We start from the raw sequence: 9,128 nt of genomic DNA on the forward strand, positions 1-9,128 counted from the left end.
TACCTTAGTCTACAAGGGTCAATTTACTCTTTTCCTTGAACACCACTAATCAGTCCCACAATCTCTCCTTCAAGATTAAAGCATCATAACGAGAATAGATGGATATCATGTGATGAAACCGCATATCATGCGAATCAATATAAACAAATTAACTAATAATTTGCAAAGATGATGCCACCTTAAAGCCATGAACTGTTTTTGATGCAAAGACATATAGAACATAAAATACATACAAATGAGGTTATTTTTAGATTAAACATCAATATACACTTACAAAACCATAACACGTTTGTTTTTTAGAATAAACAAGAACCTCATATACAACACTATACTCTTGAGAATCATAAATGTACGTGTAGCCTTATTTTGTATTATGGTTATTTACTCTTGATTTGCACCAATGCATTCGATTCTGATTCGAATGACTCATCTAGTCATCCGATATATCAGTATCGGATGACTAACTGATCGAATCAATCATCATCCGATACTATCATCTGATGAGTATCGGATGACTGGAGTATTAGTTGTATTCGAGTACAGCTCCCGTGTGGTTGAACCCACACGAGATCTGTACTACTTTCACATTCTCACCAAAGTCAACCAACGTTGGTTCAACGTAGTCTACATCATCTCCTAGGCCCTACACACACAAGTTTTGAGTGAAAGTTATAATTATTGTAAAAAAAGTTAGGATTTAATTTGGAAAGCTTCATTTTTCTTGACTTTCTGTATTAAGTCGTTCTTTCTGCATTAAGTCAAAAAGATACTGATAATATAGGAAATATGGTAGTTGAAAAATGGGAACAAACCAACTGTCCACCAGAAGAATGTTCGGCTTCAAAAAACGTCCCCATGGCCCCACCCCAACCCCAAGTATAAACATTTCCATCTGCATTACACCAAAATTAGCAATAAGATATATATATAATTTACTTTCAATCTTTTTCTTTTCAAAAAATCCACCAATTCATAGCTATAATTAGGTAGGTTTTTCAAATTACAATATCATAGTAGGAAGAAATGAAATTTGGATGTTATAAATTATAAACAAAATAAATAAAACTAGAGTAAATTACACGAATGGTCTCTATGGTTTGGGGTAATTTGCACGTTTGGTCTCTAACTTTTTTTTTAACTCGGAAGGTCCTTAATGTTTGTTTTTGTTACGTGCTTGGTCCTGTATTACCTTAAAGGACTATTATGCCCTTATTTAAATAAATTAAAATAGTCTTTTTAGGTAAGATAACATGAGGTGGGGGTGGGGTTCGGGTGTGTTTATTTAAATAAATTAAAAAATCATGGGCAAAATAGTCTTTTTAGGCAAACACGCAACAAAAACATACAGTAAGGACCTTCCGAGTTAAAAAAATAAGTTAGAGACCAAACGCACAAATTACCACAAACTATAGGGACCATTCGTGTAATTTACTCATAAAACTACTTATAAAATAACTTAACATAAAAGTATTTACCAGAAATAGCTGCTGTATGCTTCCATCCACATGACACCTACCAATCAAAACGTGTAAAGGGTATTTACGTCTTTTTCACACATCATAAGTGAAGAAGGAAACTCACCTTGGAAACAGAATGTTTTAGGAATGGACCTTGAACTCTTTCGGGCACATGAACAGTATGTGTATCACTGAGACAAGAAAATGTAATAATTATTATTACATGAGGGCATATTAGTAAATAAACATCTTGGATAAAGTATTGAATACATGCATACCCAGTACCAAGACAACCATTGTCATTGGAGCCCCATGTATACAGTTCTCCTCCACCTTTGTAGATAAAAAGGTCATGAAACATGTTTAAAGTTAGAAATTAGAAAGAAATAAGGATTGAAAATAATTAGACGAGTAAATTACACAAATGGTCCCTATGGTTTGGGGTAATTTGCGTATTTGGTCCCTAACTTATTTTTTTTAAATCAGAAGGTCCTTACTGTTTGTTTTTGTTATGCGTTTGGTCCATCTATTACCTAAAAAGACTATTATTTAAATGAGTAAATTACTGAAATTGTCCTTATGGTTTGGTCAAAATTGCACGTTTGGTCCCTAACTTTTTTTTTTGCACTCGGATCGTTCTTGTGGTTTGATTTTGTTGCGTTTTTCGTCCCTTACATACATAAAGTTAGGGACCAAATGTACAATTTTGACCAAACCATAGGGACGAAAAACGCAACAAAATCAAACCACAAGGACGATCGGAAAGCAAAAAGAAAATTAGGGACCAAACGTGCAATTTTGATCAAACCATAGGAACGATTTCAGTAATTTACTCTATTTAAATAGGGAAAAATGGTGGGGTAGGTAAGATAAGGTGAGGGGGTGGGGTGGGGTTAGGGGTATGTTTATTTAAATAAATTAAAAAATCAAAGGCAAAATAGTCTTTAGGTAAGACAGGGACCAAACGTGTAACAAAAACAAACAGCAGGTACCTTCCGAGTTAAAAAAATAAGTTAAGGACCAAACGCACAAATTACCCCAAACAATAGGGACCATTCGTGTAATTTACTCTAATTAGAATGATAAAGTAATAAAAGAGTAAAAGGGTGTTGAAAATTTGAAATTAATTACTTGTGATGACACATGTGTGATGAGCACCACATGCAACCTCTTGAGAAAATGGTAATTCCTTTATTTGAGAAGGAGTTGAAACAGTGCTTCCTTCTCTTGACACCTACATAAAGTTTCATAGGTTGTGATTTTAGTATGTGGAAAAGACGTAAATGCCCTTAAAAAAAGTGGAACAAGACTCACCAATTTTTGTACTGCTTTTTCCCCAAAAACAAATACGGAACCGTTTTCTGGGATTTAAAAAACTGAAGGTTATAAGTTATAACATGAAAATTGTAACATTGATTTTAAATAGATTAAATTAACACATAAAAAAATAAAAATAAAAAATGGAAAACAAGGTATACCATCAATGCATGCTGAATGTAGCATCCCAGCAGCAACACTTTTAATCTGCATTTTATGCGATTTTAAATGATCTCAAATTTATTTTTTGCCTAAAAAAGACCTTGTATTTTTTCATTTTTTCCGAAAAAGCCCTCAACTTTGTATTTTTTTTCCGAAAAAAAAAACCTCGACCTTCTAAATGCTTCCAAATAAACCCTCAGCTCTTTTAGTTTTTCTCGAAAAAAGCCTCACATTTTACACTTTTTTTTTGGTAAAAGATGATTAAAAGGGGCAGATCGGAAAAAACGAAAATATATATTCAGGCAAAAAATAAATTTGTGGTTTAATCCGGAAAAAACATAAAATATAAGGTCTTTTTTTAGATGAACCCTAGAAGAAAAAGAAGAAATAAGGTAAATGTTTCTCAAAGAAAACAGAAGGAATATTTAGTATAAACTTAATTACAATTCCACATTTTTCCAAGAACATTTTGTCTCTTACTAAAAATTTATTTTTCTGATTAAATGGGTGTGATTCAAAAGATGTTGATAAAAATATCTACTGAAATTTTACACATGAAACTATATTTTTTATTAATGTATCTTTAGATAAACTTTTGAGATGTTTTGACAAAAGTAATTTACATCAATGTGTCAAAACTTTAAAACAATAAAAAGCATCCTAATCTTTTATACTCTGAGAACACCACCTTTTTTTTTTAAAAAGTGAATGAAAAATGTTATAAGCATTACCTTGACTCCTTCAAGTTCCTTAATGAGCCTTGGTGTATATTCACTGCATCAAAACAAAACATAAAATTTTAATTTTAATTTTTGGATTTTGATTTTGTTATAAATTCAGCTTTATTTTTCGCGTTTTGGTTAATTTTAGTTTGATTTTAGGGTTTAAGATGAAGGATACGAGGAATACTTTTAGAGTTTTCACTGAAGAATATGAAGAGGGTCAAAGTCAAACAGGGGGCAAAATAGTCATTTTACACTTAATGTCAAATTTTAAAACAAACCTTGTAGAACTCAAAAAGCCCAAAAGGCTCGATTTGTGTCCATGACCAAGCCTTCCAGATTCTCCACCTCCCCAACTTAGCACATCACCTGTTTCTGAAACACATTCTAACAAATATCAGAATAAAAAATATACAAAAAATCATATTAAAAAAAGCTAACAAATTTATTTGTTTATATATTTTTTGTAACCTGTAACAGCAATAGAGTGATCAGAACCTAAAGCAGCCATCTTTATGGGGACTCCATTCAGGAATTCCACTTTACTTGGGAATGGAATTAGCTTTCCTGCCTCTACAAAGTTAAATATTTGAATTCAGCCTAAAAAAATGAAATTACTGAAAGAAAATGACTAAATTTCATAAAAGAATAAGCATCTGCATAAAAGAGGACTAATAAAGATTCTTCTTAATTCTTATCTATCAGAATTTTGATAAATGTGGTAATTTTTAGCAAGAAAATTAATGAAAGAGCTACAGATACTGAAAGAAAGCATCTTACTCTTTCCAAGTCCAAGTTGACCACTGGAATTCTTTCCCCACATATAAAGTTCTCCACTTTCTGCAATTCAGAAGCATGATTAAGAGAAGTGGAGAAAGAGAGTGCATAAAGATAGAATCTTTAAAGAACATATGAGGACCCTTTGAAGTTTCATATTTATATACTGAATTGGGAGTTAAAAACCTGTAATAGCTGAAGAGTGATAATATCCAGCTGAAATTTTCACTATATTGTTAGGAAGTCCAGAAACTTCTAGTGGATCCTGCAATCACAAGACAATCAATGTCACATAAAGAGAATGATGAGAAAGGTGCATGGGAACACTGAAAAGAAAAGCCCTTGATAGGGAATAAAAGATATTTATGAAATTTTAACAGCATAATACAGACTACAAAGATATATTGATACAGTTTGAGGAAAAAGAAAAAATAAGAGTTGCAATATCAGGATAAAAGCATGTAAGAAATCAATTTCTGGATTATTATTTGCCTAAATAGAAACTAGAAAGCTTCTTCCATCATGCATGCTTTCAAAATAGAACTTTTTCTTAGACTTTTTACTTGAAATTCTAGTGGGAAATGACAAGAAGTATGAGATATCTTACAATTGTGTAGCCTTTATCATCTGAAACACCCAGTTGTCCATGGTCATTGAGTCCAGAAGCATACACATTACCAGAATCTGTGGAAAATGGACTCATTCAGCAGGTTTATATACAGTTAAATGCAAGAAATAGCAATGTAGTTTCATTGATTTGTTTATTATAGTATCATATTTTCATTTCTTCATGTTACAGAATTATACTTCAAAAAATCTACCCAATTATAGGAACTTCATTCAAATACAAAGCAATTTGCATTGCTACAATTGGGTAGATTTTTCAAGTACAATGTCTTCCAGAAGAAAAATTATAAGTAGAATGATGTAGGAGACATAAATGGAAGTAAGATGCTACAATACACAAATAAATGAAATTGCATTGATATTTCATGCCTTTAGCCCTATAATGACTTAATGCAGTATCAAATCCATGTTTTTAAAGCCAAAAGCAAAAAATTTGATTGTAAATTGTCATACTAATAAGATACTTTGAGATCACAATCAGAGGTCACCCTGATCTTGCACTAAATTACTGAAGTGAAAAAACTTTGACAATCGATATAGATAAGTAAATCCTTCAGTACCTTATCTGTAAGGAAGCGTTTTGGAAACTACTGGTACTTTTGGATCAAATGTCTCAAAAATTCCACTGTATGTTGTATTGATCATATACTAAGCACAACGTTCATAGAAGCAGCAATTAAGTATGAGCAACTATACCTGTTAAGAACAGAGTGTGAGCTCCACCACACGCAATCTCTCGGAGACTTCCATCTCCAAAAGCCGAACAAACAGCAGGCCTCCATTTCGATTCCAAGCTACCCAAACCCAATCTCCCATAATCGCCATTTCCCCAAACAGCCACAAATCTCTGGTTCTTGACACTGTCACTGTCGTTGACCAATTCCTGTTCTTCACACGTCAAAACCCTCATAAACCTCCGTTGACAAAACCCTATACTCAATTTCCCGTTCGCTGAAGCTGATCTGGAAATTCTCGACGCAAAACGTGTGGCGATCGACATAATGAACCAACAACAACTCGATTTGCGATCATAACACAATCTATGGATTATATACGGGTTGAATTTCGTTGATAATTTGAGGGAAATGGCAAAGAGGAGGTGGTTGCCGTCGAACACAGGAGAATGTCGTGGAGTGTGTAGTTGCCGTTGGTGGTAGAAGAATCGTCATTTTATATGTTTGGGAGAACTGGTTTTTTCCTAAATTACCCTTCAAATTAACAAAAATATTTATTTCGATTTTTTTTTTGTCAAAACTTAATATGTTTGGTTAAATAAATTAATTAATAAAAGTATTTCATTATTAATTGAAGAAAAAAGTATGTTTGTGACAAGTTATATACAACCAGGTTTAAAACTCATGTATTATACGGGTTGATTAAACAAAAAAATAAATATTAAAATATAAACATTAAGTATTTTTTAAAATAAAATTTAAAATAAAAAATGAAGAAACTATTAATTATAATTATTATCACATTTATTACATTCAATACTTTATATCTTTTCTCTATTCTAATAAATGAATAGTTTTAATCTCCTTTTCACTCTAAGGGCATCTCCAACCTACCCCATACTCCATTTCTTCCCCCATTTCTCCCCACATTCTTCTCCAACCCTACCCCATTTCCACCTCCATTTTTGGAGATATGAATAGTATTCCCCCATATAAATATATGGGGGAATACTATTCATATCTCCAAAAATGGAGGTGAAGTTTGGTTGTCAATTTTAGTCCCTCTCATTTTTATTTTATACATTTCTAGTTTATTTTATCTACTAATTATAATTCAAATACAATACTTGATATTTATAATATCATGTTGTATACTAATTTATATTAATTAATCATAAATATAGAGTTTAATTAGTAAAGGGGTGTATTTGACAATATATATAAGTTATAAAAATGGAATATTCCAAAAATATACTTTTGGGGTAAAAAATGGAATAGAAAATGGAGTAGGGTTGGAGATGAAACACTGTTTACTCCATTTTTTACTCCATTTATGGGAGAAAAAATGGAGATGGGTTGGAGATGGTCTAATACAACTCAACTAATCATTAATATTATGTCATTGTTATGTAGATATATTAGGCAACTCATTTCAAAATTCAAATTTACATTTTTTAAGTATATGTTAAATTTAAAGTTATAATAACTTTAAATTTTTGATATATCTCTTAATTAATAATTTATTTAAAATTACTTATTTAAAATAATTGATTAATAATTATAATTTTATATTATAAAAGTTAAATTAATTTTATAATCATGGTTCTCACGGGTTATAAACTAGTATATAAATATATAAGTATTAAGCGGCTTTTTAATTTAAATTTTAAAAAAACCTACAAATTGATATGTGGATATTATTTATTCAAAAAATATAATAAAATGACAAGTGTCAAAACTCATGAGAGATTGACACGTGTCAAAATGAATCTTTATTTATTATAATTGATAATATGTTATACATCAATAAAAAAAAGTTTAATTATTTAATCATGTATATGTATTTCTATTTAGACTATGAGTGTGTTTAGCACGAAACGTTTGGAAGATTTTTGAGCTTTTAGCGTTTGACAACACGCTTCATTTTGAACAAAAACCTCCGTTTAGCACTACAAGCTTTTATCATTTAGTTTAAACAAAACGCTGCAAATCTAAAAAATACCGCTGGTAGCGTTTAACAAAACGCTACCAGCTACCCGCTACCCGTAACTTTTGTCAAACACGCCCTAAGAGAACAAACAAAACAAACAGGATAATATGGCACAAAGGCTATACCAAATGTTTATGTATAGTGTATGCTATATGTATTGTGTTTGGTTCTTTATTAAAACGACCTACACATACAAAGGCAACAACCATGACATGTTTCTTTTCAAAGTTCATTTCTTAAATTATGTCACGAAAAAATTGCATTATTGTTGTTTTGACATCAAAAAAATATGTTAAGGCTATTTTACCAATGGTGGATAAATTTGAAAGTATAGTGTTCCTCTTTGATGATTTTATAGTTTATGGCCTATTTGAAATCTTTTACAAATAGTAATGATTTACTTAATGTTTATGTCGGACGTGTCAACGTGGAGGGTAGTTTGGGCGATGGCCTAGGACATCCAAATTTCTAGGAGCCAATTCTATATATGTAATTATGTTAGCATAGACAAAAATGGATATATCATTTATAACTTCTGAGCGGAAAAATGAAAGAAAATGGAGTAAAAACAAAATCAGTGGAGAAGACTAAGGGACATACGATTCTTCTGGAATAATCTCGCATTGAGCCTCTCACCACCGTCGATCGAAGAACTCTATGAATCGGTTCTAATTTTTTTTATGAGGTAACAAAAACCCCGATTCATAACAGTTTGATTTTGATTTTCATGTAGCCTTTTGGTTTTCGATTTTAGTTGTTGTCTTATGATTTTTTATTTCAATATTTCCTAATAAATCGATTCTGATAATCTTATTTCATGCATTCCTCAAAAAAAAAAAATTTGAGCATGTATTTGTTTTATTGTATTCATCTTAATCTGATTTAAGGCAACTTCAACGATTTTGATTTCTGATTTTGTATTTGTGTAAATTGTAAGATTTCGTTATTGTTCTTCACTTCTTTGATGTTAGTTTTATGATAAAAATTTAGTTTATATGTTTTCTTTCTGATTTTCTATATACAACTTGAAACTTCAACATTACAAGTTCTAAAATCTTTGTTGTTGGAGCTTGGAAAATGATTCAAAAAAAAATTATCCTTGTCAAAAGATTCGATATCACAAGTTCACAACTAGGTGTTTTCGTTTTCGTTTCTTTTACATTTTTTTCTCATTGACATTGTTTTATAATTTTAGATAATAACATGTTGCCTAGAAAACATTTATTTGGTAGTGAGAAGTATTAAGTGATATAGTATCATGTGTGCTTTATATGTATATTTACCAAGCCATATTTTGTATTTAACCTAGTCAATAGAATTAGTTGTATATTCCTAGATAATCTCTAAGTCAGTTTGTAATCTTGGCTATATATGCCAATCGTATCTTGTACTCATTCAATTA

The 9,128-nt window shown here is 30.9% G+C and overlaps 1 protein-coding gene across 1 annotated transcript; it reads right to left on the bottom strand.

Moving 5' to 3' along the window:
* Nucleotides 1–226: 226 nt before the first annotated feature.
* On the bottom strand, nucleotides 227–6,200 carry RUG1 (Regulator of chromosome condensation (RCC1) family protein). The gene is made up of 15 exons (XM_079034325.1): nucleotides 5,759–6,200; nucleotides 5,043–5,119; nucleotides 4,622–4,700; nucleotides 4,439–4,498; nucleotides 4,130–4,231; nucleotides 3,940–4,033; nucleotides 3,668–3,710; nucleotides 2,936–2,981; nucleotides 2,772–2,818; nucleotides 2,589–2,691; nucleotides 1,736–1,790; nucleotides 1,582–1,648; nucleotides 1,476–1,512; nucleotides 813–892; nucleotides 227–643 (listed from the first exon to the last, which is right to left on the bottom strand). The coding sequence occupies exons 1-15, from the start codon at nucleotides 6,060–6,062 to the stop codon at nucleotides 524–526; spliced, it is 1,314 nt and encodes a 437-aa protein (XP_078890451.1). The 5' UTR covers nucleotides 6,063–6,200; the 3' UTR covers nucleotides 227–523.
* Nucleotides 6,201–9,128: the final 2,928 nt, after the last annotated feature.

This window comes from Lactuca serriola, chromosome 1 (assembly GCF_051521515.1).
Source record: "Lactuca serriola cultivar US96UC23 chromosome 1, Lser_US96UC23_V15, whole genome shotgun sequence".
In the NCBI taxonomy this organism is placed as follows: Eukaryota; Viridiplantae; Streptophyta; class Magnoliopsida; order Asterales; family Asteraceae; genus Lactuca; species Lactuca serriola.